This window comes from Panulirus ornatus, chromosome 29 (assembly GCF_036320965.1).
Source record: "Panulirus ornatus isolate Po-2019 chromosome 29, ASM3632096v1, whole genome shotgun sequence".
NCBI lineage: Eukaryota > Metazoa > Arthropoda > Malacostraca > Decapoda > Palinuridae > Panulirus > Panulirus ornatus.
In genome coordinates, this window is record NC_092252.1 from 269,236 (window position 1) to 287,316 (window position 18,081).

At 41.5% G+C, this 18,081-nt stretch overlaps 1 protein-coding gene across 2 annotated transcripts in view; it reads right to left on the reverse strand.

Annotated features, from left to right (window-relative positions):
• The window catches only part of LOC139757988 (COX assembly mitochondrial protein homolog), a 40,736-nt gene that overhangs the window by 16,546 nt on the left and 6,109 nt on the right, over positions 1-18,081 (reverse strand). Inside the window, exons 1-2 of one of the 2 annotated variants that reach the window (XM_071678932.1) lie at positions 13,758-14,075; positions 8,616-8,720 (exon numbers count right to left, since the gene is read on the reverse strand). In XM_071678932.1, coding sequence (XP_071535033.1) covers positions 8,616-8,720; positions 13,758-13,797 — 145 coding nt within the window. In that variant the 5' untranslated portion in view covers positions 13,798-14,075. Of the gene's footprint in view, positions 1-8,615; positions 8,721-13,757; positions 14,076-18,081 lie in introns of those variants that run through there. The other variant, XM_071678931.1, reaches the window with a different exon arrangement.

Here is an 18,081-nt window from a genome sequence, read left to right on the forward strand (position 1 = left end):
AGAGAGACTTTAGGATGTTAATGTGCTGAGAGGTGCAACTGGAGGGATGTCTGATCATTATCTTGTGGAGGCTAAGGTGAAGATTTGTAGGGGTTTTCAGAAAAGAAGAGAATGCTGGGGTGAAGAGAGTGGTGAGAGTAAGTGAGCTTGGGAAGGAGACTTGTGTGAGGAAGTACCAGGAGAGACTGAGTACAGAATGGAAAAAGGTGAGAACAAAGAAGGTAAGGGGAGTGGGGGAGGAATGGGATGTATTTAGGGAAGCAGTGATGGCTTGCGCAAGAGATGCTTGTGGCATGAGAAGCGTGGGAGGTCGGTTGATTAGAAAGGGTAGTGAGTGGCGGAATGAAGAAGTAAGATCATTAGTGAAAGTGAAGAGAGAGGCATTTGGACGATTTTTGCAGGGAAAAAATGCAAATGAGTGGGAGATGTATAAGAGAAAGAGGCAAGAGGTCAAGAGAAAGGTGCAAGAGGTGAAAAAGAGGGCAAATGAGAGTTGGGGTGAGAGAGTATCATTAAATTTTAGGGAGAATAAAAAGATGTTCTGGAAAGAGGTAAATAGAGTGCATAAGACAAGGGAGCAAATGGGAACTTCAGTGAAGGGGGCTAATGGGGAGGTGATAACAAGTAGTGGTGATGTGAGGAGATGGAGTGAGTATTTTGAAGGTTTGTTGAATGTGTTTGATGATAGAGTGGCAGATATAGGGTGTTTTGGTCGAGGTGGTGTGCAAAGTGAGAGGGTTAGGGAAAATGATTTGGTAAACAGAGAAGAGGTAGTAAAAGCTTTGCGGAAGATGAAAGCCGGCAAGGCAGCAGGTTTGGATGGTATTGCAGTGGAATTTATTAAAAAAGGGGGTGACTGTATTGTTGACTGGTTGGTAAGGTTATTTAATGTATGTATGATTCATGGCGAGGTGCCTGAGGATTGGCAGAATGCTTGCATAGCGCCATTGTAAAAAGGCAAAGGGGATAAGAGTGAGTGCTCAAATTACAGAGGTATAAGTTTGTTGAGTATTCCTTGTAAATTATATGGGAGGGTGGCGGATTCATGTGAGAAACTGCAGAAGCTGGTGACGGAGTTTGGTAAAGTGTGTGGAAGAAGAAAGTTAAGAGTAAATGTCAATAAGAGCAAGGTTATTAGGTACAGTAGGGTTGAGGGTCAAGTCAATTGGGAGGTGAGTTTGAATGGTGAGAGGCTGGAGGAAGTGAAGTGTTTTAGATATCTGGGAGTGGATCTGTCAGCGGATGGAACCATGGAAGCGGAAGTGGATCATAGGGTGGGGGAGGGGGCGAAAATTTTGGGAGCCTTGAAAAATGTGTGGAAGTCGAGAACATTATCCCGGAAAGCAAAAATGGGTATGTTTGAAGGAATAGTAGTTCCAACAATGTTGTATGGTTGCGAGGCGTGGGCTATGGATAGAGTTGTGCGCAGGAGGATGGATGTGCTGGAAATGAGATGTTTGAGGACAATGTGTGGTGTGAGGTGGTTTGATCGAGTAAGCAACGTAAGGGTAAGAGAGATGTGTGGAAATAAAAAGAGCGTGGTTGAGAGAGCAGAAGAGGGTGTTTTGAAATGGTTTGGGCACATGGAGAGAATGAGTGAGGAAAGATTGACCAAGAGGATATATGTGTCGGAGGTGGAGGGAACGAGGAGAAGAGGGAGACCAAATTGGAGGTGGAAAGATGGAGTGAAAAGGATTTTGTGTGATCGGGGCCTGAACATGCAGGAGGGTGAAAGGAGGGCAAGGAATAGAGTGAATTGGAGCGATGTGGTATACAGGGGTTGACGTGCTGTCAGTGGATTGAATCAAGGCATGTGAAGCGTCTGGGGTAAACCATGGAAGGCTGTGTAGGTATGTATATTTGCGTGTGTGGACGTGTGTATGTACATGTGTATGGGGGGGGTTGGGCCATTTCTTTCGTCTGTTTCCTTGCGCTACCTCGCAAACGCGGGAGACAGCGACAAAGTATAAAAAAAAAAAAAAAAAAAAAAAAAATTGATTGAAAGGGTGAAGGCATGTACAGAGCATCAGATTGGGGAAGAGCAGTGTGGTTTTAGAAGTGGTAGAGTATGTGTGGATCAGGTGTTTGCTTTGAAGAATGTTTGTGAGAAATACTTAGAAAAGCAAATGGATTTGTATGTAGCATTTATGGATCTGGAGAAGGCTTATGATAGAGTTGATAGAGATGATCTGTGGAAGGTATTAAGAATATATGGTGTGGGAGGCAAGTTGTTAGAAGCAGTGAAAAGTTTTTATCGAGGATGTAAGGCATGTGTACGTGTAGGAAGAGAGGAAAGTGATTGGTTCTCAGTGAATGTAGGTTTGCGGCAGGGGTGTGTGATGTCTCCATGGTTGTTTAATTTGTTTATGGATGGGGTTGTTAGGGAGGTAAATGCAAGAGTTTTGGAAAGAGGGGCAGTATGCAGTCTGTTGTGAATGAGAGAGCTTGGGAAGTGAGTCAGTTGTTGTTCGCTGATGATACTGCGCTGGTGGCTGATTCATGTGAGAAACTGCAGAAGCTTGTGACTGAGTTTGGTAAAGTGTGTGAAAGAAGAAAGTTAAGAGTAAATGTGAATAAGAGCAAGGTTATTAGGTAAAGTAGGGTTGAGGGTCAAGTCAATTGGGAGGTAAGTTTGAATGGAGAAAAACTGGAGGAAGTAAAGTGTTTTAGATATCTGGGAGTGGATCTGACAGCGGATGGAACCATGGAAGCGGAAGTGAATCATACGGTGGGGGAGGGGGGCGAAAATTCTGGGAGCCTTGAAGAATGTTTGGAAGTCGAAAACATTATCTCGGAAAGCAAAAATGGGTATGTTCGAAGGAATAGTGGTTCCAACAATGTTGTATGGTTGCGAGGCGTGGGCTATGGATAGAGTTGTGCGCAGGAGGGTGGATGTGCTGGAAATGAGATGTTTAAGGACAATATGTGGTGTGAGGTGGTTTGATCGAGTAAGTAATGTAAGGGTATGAGAGATGTGTGGAAATAAAAAGAGTGTGGTTGAGAGAGCAGAAGAGGGTGTTTTGAAATGGTTTGGTCACATGGAGAGAATGAGTGAGGAAAGATTGACCAAGAGGATATATGTGTCAGAGGTGGAGGGAACGAGAAGTGGGAGACCAAATCAGAGGTGGAAAGATGGAGTGAAAAAGATTTTGAGTGATCGGGGCCTGAACATGCAGGAGGGTGAAAGGCGTGCAAGGAATAGAGTGAATTGGAACGATGTGGTATACCGGGGTCGATGTGCTGTCAATGGATTGAACCAGGGCATGTGAAGCGTCTGGGGTAAACCATGGAAAGTTCTGTGGGGCCTGGATGTGGAAAGGGAGCTGTGGTTTCAGTGCATTGTTACATGACAGCTAGAGACTGAGTGTGAACGAATGGGGCCTTTGTTGTCTTTCCCTAGCGTTACCTCACACACATGAGGGGGAGGGGGTTGTTATTCCATGTGTGGCCAGGGGGCGATGGGAATAAATGAAGGCAGACAGTATGAATTATGTACATGTGTATACATGTATATGTCTGTGTGTGCATATATATGTGTACATGGAGATGTATAGGTATGTATATTTGCGTGTGTGGACGTGTATGTATGTGTATGTGGGTGGGTTTGGCCATTCTTTCGTCTGTTTCCTTGCGCTACCTCGCAAACGCAGGAGACAGCAAAAAAAAAAAAAAAAGTTTGTTGAGTGTAGCTGGTAAGTTGTATGGACAACTGGTGATTGACTGGGTGGTGGCATGCACAAGCATCTGACTGGAGAGAAACAACATGTTTTCAGAAGTGGTAGAGGATGTGAATCAGCTGTATTCTTTATTGAATACTTGAAAAAAATACTTAAGAAAATGGACATGCATGTTGCACTTATGGATCTGGAGAAAGCATATAATTGGGTTGACACAGATTTTCTGCATAAGGCTCTATGAATATATGGTGTGAGAGTTAAGCTATCAAAAATTATGAGATTTTATAAAGAGAGTAAGGTGTATGTGTGTGAGTAGGGATAGAGGTTGAGCAGCAAGCTTTGGAACCTTTTGGATCATTGCTTTTCACTTAGGTTCATAGATTTCAGTCTTGATGAGGACCTAATCAGAAATTTACATCCTGCTCATGGTTTGATGCCAAAAAAGCCAGGCATTCTATTTACTTCAGTAGTATTTTATTTATTTTGCTTTGTCACTGTCTCCCGCGTTGCAAGGTAGCGCAAGGAAACAGACGAAAGAAATGGCCCAACCCACCCACATACACATGTATATACATACACGTCCACACACGCAAATATACCTACCTATACATCTCAATGTACACATATACATACACACACAGACATATACATATATACACATGTACATAATTCATACTGTCTGCCTTTATTTATTCCCATCGCCACCTCGCCACACATGGAATAACATCCCCCTCTCCCCTCATGTGTGTGAGGTAGCACAAGGAAAAGACAACAAAGGACCCATTCATTCACACTCGGTCTCTAGCTGTCATGTAATAATGCCAGGAACCACAGCTCCCTTTCCACAACCAGGCCCCACAGAACTTTCCATGGTTTACCCCAGACACTTCACATGCCCTGATTCAATTCATTGACAGCACGTCGACCCCGGTATACCACATTGATCCAATTCACTCTATTCCTTGCCCGCCTTTCACCCTCCTGCATGTTCAGGCCCCGATCACTCAAAATCTTTTTCATTCCATCTTTCCACCTCTGATTTGGTCTCCCACTTCTCCTCGTTCCCTCCACCTCCGACACATATATCCTCTTGGTCAATCTTTCCTCACTCATTCTCTCCATGTGCCCAAACCATTTCAAAACACCCTCTTCTGCTCTCTCAACCACACTCTTTTTATTTCCACACATCTCTCTTACCCTTACATTACTTACTCGATCAAACCACCTCACTCCACATATTGTCCTCAAACATCTCATTTCCAGCACATCCACCCTCCTGCGCACAACTCTATCCATAGCCCACGCCTCGCAACCATACAACATTGTTGGAACCACTATTCCTTCAAACACACCCATTTTTGCTTTCGGAGATATGTTCTCGATTTCCACACATTCTTCAAGGCTCCCAGGATTTTCGCCCCCTCCCCCACCCTATGATTCACTTCCACTTCCATGGTTCCATCTGCTGCCAGATCCACTCCCAGATATCTAAAACAGTTTACATCCTCCAGTTTTTCTCCATTCAAACTTACCTCCCAATTGACTTGACCCTCAACCCTACTGTACCTAATAACATAAACTAAAATTAAGAAAACAAGAGATATTTATTCATTTTGCTTTGTCGCTGTCTCCCGCTTTTGCGAGGTAGTGCAAGGAAACAGACGAAAGAAATGGCACAACCCACCCCCATACACAATGTACACACACACATGCCCACACACGCAAATATACATACCTATACATCTCAATGTACACATATATATACACACACAGACACATACATATATACCCATGCACACAATTCACACTGTCTGCCCCTATTCATTCCCATCACCACCTCGCCACACATGGAATACCATCCCCCTCCCCCTCATGTGTGCGAGGTAGCACAAGGAAAAGACAACAAAGGCCCCATTCGTTCACACTCAGTCTCCAGCTGTCATGCAATAATGCCCGAAACCATAGCTCCCTTTCCACATCCAGGCCCCACACAACTTTCCATGGTTTACCCCAGATGCTTCACATGCCTTGATTCAATCCAATGACAGCACGTCAACCCTGGTATACCACATCGATCCAATTCACTTTATTCCTTGCCCTCCTTTCACCCTCCTGCATGTTCAGGCCCCAATCACACAAAATCTTTTTCACTCCATCTTTCCACCTCCAATTTGGTCTCCCACTTCTCCTCGTTCCCTCCACCTCCGACACATATATCCTCTTGGTCAATCTTTCCTCACTCATTCTCTCCATGTGCCCAAACCATTTCAAAACACCCTCTTCTGCTCTCTCAACCACGCTCTTTTTATTTCCACACATCTCTCTTACCCTTACATTACTTACTCGATCAAACCACCTCACACTACACATTGTCCTCAAACATCTCATTTCCAGCACATCCACCCTCCTGCGCACAACTCTATCCATAGCCCACACCTTGCAACCATACAACATTGTTGGAACCACTATTCCTTCAAACATACCCATTTTTGCTTTCCGAGATAATGTTCTCGACTTCCACACATTCTTCAAGGCTCCCAGGATTTTCGCCCCCTCCCCCACCCTATGATTCACTTCCACTTCCATGGTTCCATCCGCTGCCAGATCCACTCCCAGATATCCAAAACACTTTACTTCCTCCAGTTTTTCTCCATTCAAACTTACCTCCCAATTGACTTGACCCTCAACCCTACTGTACCTAATAACCTTGCTCTTATTCACATTTACTCTTAACTTTCCCTTTACCTATCCCCTTTACTATTTTTCTTTGTGGGGGGTTAGGGCATAACCTGAGTATTTATGTAAATCCTTGAAGTAGAGAAGTATCTGGGATCTTGAGAATAAACACATCTGGCAAACTGATATATAAGTATCTGGGATCTTGAGAGTAAACACATCAGGCGAATTGATGTATAAAGAAGATTTTCTGAATTTTGTTGAAATTTAAGTCTTTCATTTTGTAACAGAATATTTCCTTTATCAGTTGTGGTAACAAATATGATATTATCAGCTACATTATTTATGGATAAAACTGTGGGATAAAAGTTCATGTCCTTTAAAACATTGGCACACTTCAGAAGGGATACAAGTACTTTAATACACTAAAAACACCAGGTAAATTAAAAAACTAGCAACATAACTCAAGCAATCCCTATCAAACTGCATGAAGTCAACACAAAAAATAATTCTAAAAACGCAAGTCTAGTCTTTTTTGTAAGGTCCAATTACTTTGGTGGAAGTCCGATTCAATATCAACAGAAATCTTTCCTCTGTGGATGCAAATTCGTCAGTAAATGTTAATACATGGGAACTTATAAATGCAATTGCAAAAACCTATTTATTTCAGTACAAGTGCTCCCCATGAAATGTAATGAATGAAAGTTAAGGGTGCAGAACACTGTATAGAGCTTTCTTTCTTTTTCTTTTTTTTCGCTGTCTCCCGCGTTTGCGAGGTAGCGCAAGGAAACAGACGAAAGAAATGGCCCAACCCACCCCCATACACATGTATATACATACGTCCACACATGCAAATATACATACCTACACAGCTTTCCATGGTTTACCCCAGACGCTTCACATGCCTTGATTCAATCCACTGACAGCACGTCAACCCCGGTATACCACATCGCTCCAATTCACTCTATTCCTTGCCCTCCTTTCACCCTCCTGCATGTTCAGGCCCCGATCACACAAAATCTTTTTCACTCCATCTTTCCACCTCCAATTTGGTCTCCCTCTTCTCCTCGTTCCCTCCACCTCTGACACATATATCCTCTTGGTCAATCTTTCCTCACTCATTCTCTCCATGTGACCAAACCATTTCAAAACACCCTCTTCTGCTCTCTCAACCACGCTCTTTTTATTTCCACACATCTCTCTTACCCTTACATTACTTACTCGATCAAACCACCTCACACCACACATTGTCCTCAAACATCTCATTTCCAGCACATCCATCCTCCTGCGCACAACTCTATCCATAGCCCACGCCTCACAACCATACAACACTGTTGGAACCACTATTCCTTCAAACATACCCATTTTTGCTTTCCGAGATAATGTTCTCGACTTCCACACATTCTTCAAGGCTCCCAGAATTTTCGCCCCCTCCCCCACCCTATGATCCACTTCCGCTTCCATGGTTCCATCCGCTGCCAGATCCACTCCCAGATATCTAAAACACTTCACTTCCTCCAGTTTTTCTCCATTCAAACTCACCTCCCAATTGACTTGACCCTCAACCCTACTGTACCTAATAACCTTGCTCTTATTCACATTTACTCTTAACTTTCTTCTTTCACACACTTTACCAAACTCAGTCACCAGCTTCTGCAGTTTCTCACATGAATCAGCCACCAGCGCTGTATCATCAGCGAACAACAACTGACTCACTTCCCAAGCTCTCTCATCCCCAACAGACTTCATACTTGCCCCTCTTTCCAAAACTCTTGCATTCACCTCCCTAACAACCCCATCCATAAACAAATTAAACAACCATGGAGACATCACACACCCCTGCCGCAAACCTACATTCACTGAGAACCAATCACTTTCCTCTCTTCCTACACGTACACATGCCTTACATCCTCGATAAAAACTTTTCACTGCTTCTTTATAGCAGCATTTAACCAAATAGTTAAAATCTCTCCAATGAAAAATATCAAATACATCATAAAGTGTCATGTGTCATGCCTGCAAAAAGGTAATTATTCCTTCTATAAATTCCAAATACTGCTGTGAGTTAGTTATCTCTAAAAAATTACTTATGATAATGACTAAGGGCCAGCTACCCAAGTTTTCAGCTATTCAGCAAATCAAAACTGGAAAGTCTCAAAGAAACAATTTCAGTACTTGGAATGTACAGCCATTAGATAAACAAATGACCTTTAACAACTCTACTTAAATGTATGCACCATGAAAAGGAAGATAAATTCATACCTTCCACCTCCTTTGTGCATTTTTCCATACGAGCAATTTCACGCATCTTTTTTGGTATGTAAACCTCAGTTTCCACTTTCCGTAGTGACTTATCATCAGGATCACCTGTTAAAATACAATTTTTTTAAAAATGATTCACTGTCCCTAATTCTCAACTTAACAAAAACTTACAATCATACAGCAAAATAAAACTTCCCGAATTTAGGCAACATATATTGCAAGGTCTAAATTATCTACCAATTCTAAATCATCATGTGAATTACTTGCCAATTTGTTTTCCCTAACATCAAGCAAATTTAACAGGATCTTCAAGATTACTTACGACCATCATGAAACATACACATCTGACAAATAGTCTTGATCTGCATAAAGGAAGATACTATTTTATTTATATTCATTTTGCTTTGTCGCTGTCTCCCGCGTTTGCGAGGTAGCGCAAGGAAACAGACGAAAGAAATGGCCCAACCCACCCCCATACACATGTATATACATACACGTCCACACACACAAATATACATACCTATCAATCTCAATGTACACATATATATACACACACAGACACATACATATATACACTGTCTGCCTTGATTCATTCCCATCGCCACCCATGGAATATCATCCCCCATGTGTGCGAGGTAGCGCTAGGAAAAGACAACAAAGGCCCCATTCGTTCACACTCAGTCTCTAGCTGTCATGCAATAATGCCCGAAACCACAGCTCCCTTTCCACATCCAGGCCCCACACAACTTTCCGTGGTTTACCCAAGACGCTTCACATGTCCTGATTCAATCCACTGACACCACGTCTACCCCAGTATACCACATCGATCCAATTCACTCTATTCCTTACCCGCCTTTCACCCTCCTGCATGTTCAGGCCCCGATCACTCAAAATCTTTTTCACTCCATCTTTCCACCTCTGATTTGGTCTCCCACTTCTCGTTCCCTCCACCTCCGACACATATATCCTCTTGGTCAATCCTTCCTCACTCATTCTCTCCATGTGCCCAAACCATTTCAAAACACCCTCTTCTGCTCTCTCAACCACGCTCTTTTTATTTCCACACATCTCTCTTACCCTTACATTACTTAATCAATCAAACCACCTTACACCACACATTGTCCTCAAACATCTCATTTCCAGCACATCCACCCTCCTGCGCACAACTCTATCCATAGCCCATGCCTCGCAAACATATAACATTGTTGGAACCACTATTCCTTCAAACATACCCATTTTTGCTTTCCGAGATAATGTTCTCAACTTCCACACATTCTTCAAGACTCCCAGGATTTTCGCCCCCTCCCCCACCCTATGATACAGATACAGTAAAAGTGTACAATGTGAAAAATGTATGCAGAGCACTTTGCACCTGCAGATGTGAATTTCAGATTTTCGAGATGATGTTTCTCTTTTTGGCTCAGTGTTCACAGTTAATGTAATTAAATAAGCATTATCTGAATCACAGTTTGGTTTACAAAATTTTGATTAATTAGTGTTATCCAAACCATGAGCCTATTATCAAAAATATTTACAAAGTTGGAAAGGGAGTAGGGCAGTAAAAGAAGAGAGCAAAATGGAAAAAGAAGAGTGAATAAGGAGGAGGAATGAAGAGATAAAAAGAGGAAGAAACAAGACAAGAATGCTCATCATAAATTATATAAGTGACCTCTTTTACAAGCCTGAAATTTGCCTGAGGAGAACTCTCTTACAACCAAAAAGCAAAAGATTCCCAAGGGAGATGTACTGAAGCCTAAAAGAAACCTATCTGGGTAACCAGGAATCAAGCTGAACTCTCTTTCAATTTAGTACCTTTACCTACAAATAGGAGTTACATGTAACCTTATCTGAGAAACTCAGTCAGGTCTTAGAGCATTAAGGATGCTGTTACTTTTGACTGACATGCAGGACAAAGGTTCACATATGAGGAGATGTTTTTACAAATTACAGTTTTGATGAGTGTAAACAAGCAAACTAAAGATAAACTGTTAGCATGTGTTTAAGAATGCTTGTATCGATGAAGAAATCAATCCTCGAAACTTTCCTCTTGCCTCTGACGGTTCTGTAAATCCACCTCGACTAAATGAACATACATGGTATTACTGTAATATCCACTCTATTTAGGAACCCCCACCCTCCTCATTATGGAAATATCTAAGTCTGCCTCTAAGAAACTGGAAGTCCTGTTTAGATGTCAAAATTTGTTTTCCTCCAAACAGTTGCTCTGTTTATACAAAGGAATGATCTGTCTTGTATAGAGTACTGCTCTCACATCTGGGGTGGTTCAAGCTCTGCATCCTTACTTGACAGAGATGAATCAAAAGCGGTCCAGTATATAAATTCTCTCAGGCTAACTTCAAAACTTGACCCACTTACCCTGCATCACAATGCTGGCTCACTTTCCTTCTATGGGTATTAGTTTGGTTTTTGCTCCTGAGAGCATGCTGCTTGTATCCCCCCACCACTGGCTAGACCATGCAAAAACTTGGCAAACTGCTGCATCACATGATTGCTTTGCAGCCATTGGCAACTCAAGGGTGGGTCATTTTGATAATCATTTCTTTCCCCATCTCGAAGCTTTGGAACTCTCTACCCTTTCATGTCTTGCCCAATGACTATGACCTGGCGACATTTTAGAATACAAGTTTATATAGCCCTACAATACTCCAGCTACACCTCTTCCCATCTTGTGTTTAACATTTGCACCACACTGCCCCTGCATATGTAGGGGAGCTTTTCTTTTTTTCTCAGATATTTCTATCTACTTGTTCCTCACACTATGAGGCTCATGAGCTGAAGCTCCAGTTATTCTCAACTGTAGTCATGCACTGGTCTCTCTATACAGAAAATTTCATTAAAACAGAAAGTCAACTTTAAACCTCCTTTACTTAAAAAAGTACTCGCATCTGAATTTTAACTCCATAAAATTTTGTCATAAGATAGTTCACTACATCATTTACTAAGACTGTCATTTTCAATTCTACAGTATGACTTTTTTTAACTGTATAATGATTTTTTCACAGACTGCTTTTTATCGGCCTGTTGTTTTATTAAATAACATAAAGAAGCATAAAGAGAAAAGGCAGGTATACAGGCAAGACTAAAGGGAAGGAGTGCAAATGACTGAGGTGTATGAGACGACTAGGAGATTATAAGAGAAAGTGGCAGGAGGTCATGAGGAAAATGCAGGGGCTGAAAATGAGGGCAAATGAGATTTGGGGTGAGTATCAATACAATTCAGAAATATACGATGTTCTAGAAGAGGATAATAGCGTGAGAAAAAGAAGAGAACAAATGGGAAATCTGGTGAAGGGGGCAGATAAAGAAATGGTAACAGGTAGTGATGAGGTGAGGAGAAAATGGAGTATTTTGAAGGACTGTTGAATGTTTTTGATGATAGGGTGACAGGTGTAGGGTGTTTGGGTCAGTGAGGTATGCAGAAAGAGAGAGACATGGAGAGTAGTTTGGTGAAAAGGGAAGTGGTGAAAGCCTTTCATATGATGAAATGTGGCAAGTTGGCAGGAGTGGATGGTATTGCAGTTGAACTTCTTTAGAAAGGGGGTAACTGTGTTGTTGACTGGCTAGTTAAGATTTTCAGTGTTTGTATGGATCATGGCGAGGTGCTAGATTGGCAGAATGCATGTAAAGTGCCATTGTACAAACGCACAGGGGACAGAGAAGACTGTTCAAAATACAAAGGTATAAGTTCATTGAACATCCGGAAATTGGATGTAAGAGTGGTGACTGAAAGGGTGAAGGCATGCATAGGGCATCAGATTGGGGAGGAACAATGTGGTTTCAGAGGTGGTAGAGGATAAATGTCATTACTTCCATCATTTCTGATTGCTCAAAGATGCCTTAAAGTATTCTGACTTACTGACTACAAGTGCCTTATAATATTCTGGTTTATGGTGCAATTTTATGAAGTTTTGTTGACATCCAGCACCAAGTTGGTATTGTATTGTTATGAGCGTGGTAATCATCATCAATTAAAATGATAAAAATTAACATAAACCTCGACTGCTAAGGAGTTTAAGTGGGATTTTATAACTTCTGTTACTTTTTAAAAGAGTATTACCTGCATTTACTTAAAGTAACCCATTTTCTCAGAAATAATGCTGCTCTGGAGACTTCATAAGTACCAATCACATGAAGGGTAAAAGTCTAGAAAAGAGATGCCACTGTTATAGCTTTTATATCTTAGTTCTCCTCTTATCAAATCTTTGTTGCTACTGTAAGGAATAATATAAGAATGTGGGATTTTGCTTTACTACCCTTATAAACAATCTTTCGATATTAACTGGTTACTAGTAGGGTCATGAGAGATGTAGGATATGTGGTGTTATATATCATAAAATGTTGAAATCATATCATATGCACTTTAAACATTCAAAAAGTGCATCTGAGAAGAACTCCTCAATATCATTATGTACTATCACAAAAAAAAAGGTACTGTACTCCACTTTTCTCTAGCATGTTCTTTGGTTCACAATGCAAACTGGGAGTTCAAATGTCTCAAGATGTATAAGAAACTGACCCTGTATGGGAAAGAGCTCATTCTTACAGCATTATTTGCTTTTCCATCGACATACAAACAAAATACAGGCTTACAGAATCCGAACAAATATTAGATGAATGTTTTTGGTCAGTCATCCGCAAGATGTTCACTTTTCCATTAAAAAAATTATGGCCCCCATAGGCGTCCCTCCCGTCCCTTTACTACTTGCAAGATTTTAATGAGTTACAACAGTGCTAAATTTGAGTAATTTGGCCCATAATTTCGTTCTATTTCAAAGCCCTGCCCACCATGTGAAAACTTAAAACATAGCATTACAGGTGCTACATCAAAAATCCCAGACTAATATCACTTCTACACAAAACAGCGATATATTCCTAAAAATTTTGTTGATTTCTATCAGCAATAGAGGAGGCGTCCATGAACTAAGAAAATCTTAAACATAAGAAGCCATTTCCCAGAGGTAGTTTCGATGCAGAGCTACGACAGACTATACGCAAAAAAAATCATTCCTAATCGAAGTGTGTTTTGGCCAAAGGTGATTTTCATTACTAAATTACTTGTCTACATATAAAAGGCAGTTTAAAATACATATATTCTGCTACATCTATTCCATGGCATCTTACCTAAACCATAAGGTCCTCCCGTGTTCTTAAAAGCTTTCATTATGATGAAATGTCTTGTTTTTTATCCTATTATAAGCACTTTAATACCATCAGATTACAGCATACTACGTTGATCATCATCACTTGGTTCAAGATAGTTCTCCTGGTTCACAAATGAATCACTGGCTCTCATCAGCTGAGCTGCAGTCCCAATACTGCTGTATAAAATCTTCACACACCCCAATTTTCCGTGGTACATTTATCTATATTTATTTGTTTATTTGACTACATTTTTATTGGACATAAGAACTAAGTTTCAGCTTCTTACTGACAAGCAAATAAACCTTAATCCAAGCTGACGTATGTTTATAGTTCAGTCCCCTTAAATCAACTAAAGTATGACCGTTACTACACATTCATTGTTACGTATCGGTTTCATTAATTCAAGTTAGGGTACTTATATCGTCTAGTCTCCTTAACCCAAACTGAGGTATATATATAGTAAAGTCTCCCTACTCCAAGGGAGGGTACCTAATGACAATTTTCGCTAAAACTAAGTGTTGTGCCCAATATCCCAGGCCGAAAATTAGACCATCTTACTAAGCTTCTTTACCTCAATTCAAGAAAGTTTTGCCTTTTTCCTAATCTACCTAATTTTCTTGATCAATCATTAATTACTTAGCTCTGCAAAGCAAATTAAGAAAATTTGATAGGGTGGCCTAGCCCGGCCTCCATAAATGTTTTATGTACGAATACATTCTTTGGCCAAGCTGCCTCACCAAACTTACGTAACCAAGGATGACGGAGCTAACTTAATTAGCTTACCTAATCCAACCTTTCTGGTAATCATATTCCTCAGCCTCCCTAACCCATGCTTGCACATGTTACCTAATATGTTGCAGCAGTCACCCAAACTATACAATACAATGTCCTGTTTTCACAATTGGGAAGACCATATCTTTGTCTCCCAATATTTACTTTAAAAAATGAACGTAAAATTTCTAACTTTCCAACTACCCCAGTCACATTTCAGAGCTTGACCCAGTTGTCTTGCGTCAAAATACAGGTTCTGAAGGATTGCTAAGCCTATTTACATTGTTGGGACGGAGCTAGTGTACCTGCGTACCTGCATTTTGAGTTCCTCAAAGCCTACTCGAACGGAGAGAAATGGGAACCCCTATGACTATATAGTACTTCTTGAAGCAAGCGTATGTTATTCGTAGCTTCCTTGCCGAATGAAAGGATTAAAGAGACTACTACATGAAGTGCATCAGTCATCCCTCATTCCGTTTTCTGTATTTGCATCCTGCGATCGAGGACCGTCCTCAAAATTCCAGCGTAAGTGACCTAATGCACAGTAACACAGAGGGGAAAGAAGTGGACGGGCAACAGTGGTATATTAGCTCCGCCCCAGCATCAGATATAGACTTCAATCCTTCAAAGCCTGAATTTTAGGGGCTGGGACGTTCACTGGTGTACCTCCGCTGAATGACAAGTGAAGGACCGCAGAAAGCAACAAGATCAACATCATAGCAAGGCCCCTTTCCTACAGTCTTTATTCATAGTAAAGTCAGTGACCTAATCGGCTCGCTGAAGAAACCCCGCTAGGTAGGATAAAAACTCAGCTCATTCATGCCTGAACGAAAATATAGAAGTAACAAAAAATAACATAGCTAATGCCAACATCCGTCAACAGTGAGCTACCTATACCCTAAAGTACTCACATTCAGTTCAAAATGGTGAAGTGCCATAGCCACAAGCCGTGTGTCGTCTAAGTCACACTGCTAGGGACCTCTTGCAGAAAGAAACTGTGGAATGCCACTGTCCCACTTCCATCACTTGTCCCTGTGATTTTGTGCGTAGTAATGCACGGGTGGACACAATCCGTTCAACTTCATGTGCCACTGGCAGTTTCCCAGGATCGGCCGTCTCAATACATTTCCGTATAATGAGTGTAATTGGACTAGGTATTCCTAATTACCACCCCTTTTTCAGCACACAACTTCACAAGCTGTTTCTCGTTACCATTCAATTCAGAATATCTCATGTCCCCCAACTATACCCTAAACAGCCACATTGCTCACTCTCGTATTTAAATCACCCACCTTTACTCCCTGATCTCTTGCATCAAAACTGGTGACACACTCACTCACCTGTTCCCAAAACATTTGCCTTTCATGGCCAGGCCCATAAGCACTACTAATCTCTCGCAATTCAATTCCATTTTTTACCTCCATCAGTCTCGATCTCACTGCCTTACACTCACATTCCAACATAACTCCTTCTGTAGTAGTACTACCCCTTTCTTAGCACTTCCCTCATATTTTTCTTTAATGTTGAGGCTCCAGTCACGGACGAAAGTCCACACCAAGGATCTGTAGTCTGGAGGGGATGTTGGTGGCAAGTTCTAAACTCGAGTGTGAATGGAGAAAGCAGAGAGTAAATATGAATAAAAGCAAGGTATATTCAGCACTGGAGAGACAGATTTGTTTGTGTGTGTCTAAATTGAGAAAGCTGTGAAGAAGGAGAGTGTTTCAGATACCTGGGAGTGGACATCGCAGTTAATAGAACTGTGGGAGCTAAAGGGAGTCGTTGGGTGGGGGAGGGGACAAAGGTTCGAGGATCCTGCATTGAGGAATTTGCTGAAAAAGAGGTCATTCAAGAAAGGGCAAATATGGAAAGTTTGTAGGTATGGTAGTCTTGACGGTGTCGTATGGAAAGGATGGGCTATACATAAATGAGGTAGTACGGAAAAGTGTGAATGTGTTGAACATAAAGCGATATGTCACCAGCTAGCAATAGCTGACTCACCTCCTAATCACCAACATCCCCTCCAGACTACAGATCCTTGGTGTGGACTTTCGTCCGTGACTGGAGCCTCAACATTAAAGAAAAATATGAGGGAAGTGCTAAGAAAGGGGTAGTACTACTACAGAAGGAGTTATGTTGGAATGTGAGTGTAAGGCAGTGAGATCGAGACTGATGGAGGTAAAAAATGGAATTGAATTGCGAGAGATTAGTAGTGCTTATGGGCCTGGCCATGAAAGGCAAATGTTTTGGGAACAGGTGAGTGAGTGTGTCACCAGTTTTGATGCAAGAGATCAGGGAGTAAAGGTGGGTGATTTAAATACGAGAGTGAGCAATGTGGCTGTTTAGGGTATAGTTGGGGGACATGAGATATTCTGAATTGAATGGTAATGGGCAATATGCGGTGTGAGGAAGGTTGATCGAGTAAGAAATGATAGGGTGAGAGTGACGCATAGTAATAAGAAGAGATCAGAAAAAGGTGCGCCGAGATGGTTTGGAAATAAGGTGAGAATGAGTGAAAAAATGCTGGGAAAGGATATAGTGACGGAAGTGGAGACAACAAGATGAGGAAGATCGAAGTGTTAATAGGATGGAGTGGGAAAGGTTTTTAGCCGAAAGAAACTCTGAAAAGGTCCGTGGTGCCTGGATGTGATTTCGATCCATTAAACATTACGGGTAGATAATGGATGGGAGAATGAGGCTCTTTCTTCTGTTCCTGGAGCTACCTTGCTCCTGTGGGAAACAAGTAGTGGTGATGTGAGAAGGAGATGGAGTGAGTATTTTGAAGGTTTGTTGAATGTGTTTGATGATAGAGTGGCAGATATAGGGTGTTTTGGTCGAGGTGGTGTGCAAAGCGAGAGGGTTAGGGAAAATGATTTGGTAAACAGAGAAGAGGTAGTAAAAGCTTTGCGGAAGATGAAAGCCGGCAAGGCAGCAGGTTTGGATGATATTGCAGTGGAATTTATTAAAAAAGGGGGTGACTGTATTGTTGACTGGTTGGTAAGGTTATCTAATGTATGTATGACTCATGGTGAGGTGCCTGAGGATTGGCGGAATGCGTGCATAGTGCCATTGTACAAAGGCAAAGGGGATAAGAGTGAGTGCTCAAATTACAGAGGTATTATAAGTTTGTTGAGTATTCCTGGTAAATTATATGGGAGGGTATTAATTGAGAGGGTGAAGGCATGTACAGAGCATCAGATTGGGGAAGAGCAGTGTGGTTTCAGAAGTGGTAGAGGATGTGTGGATCAGGTGTTTGCTTTGAAGAATGTATGTGAAAAATACTTAGAAAAGCAAATGGATTTGTATGTAGCATTTATGGATCTGGAGAAGGCATATGATAGAGTTGATAGAGATGCTCTGTGGAAGGTATTAAGAATATATGGTGTGGGAGGCAAGTTGTTAGAAGCAGTGAAAAGTTTTTATCGAGGATGTAAGGCATGTGTACGTGTAGGAAGAGAGGAAAGTGATTGGTTCTCAGTGAATGTAGGTTTGCGGCAGGGGTGTGTGATGTCTCCATGGTTGTTTAATTTGTTTA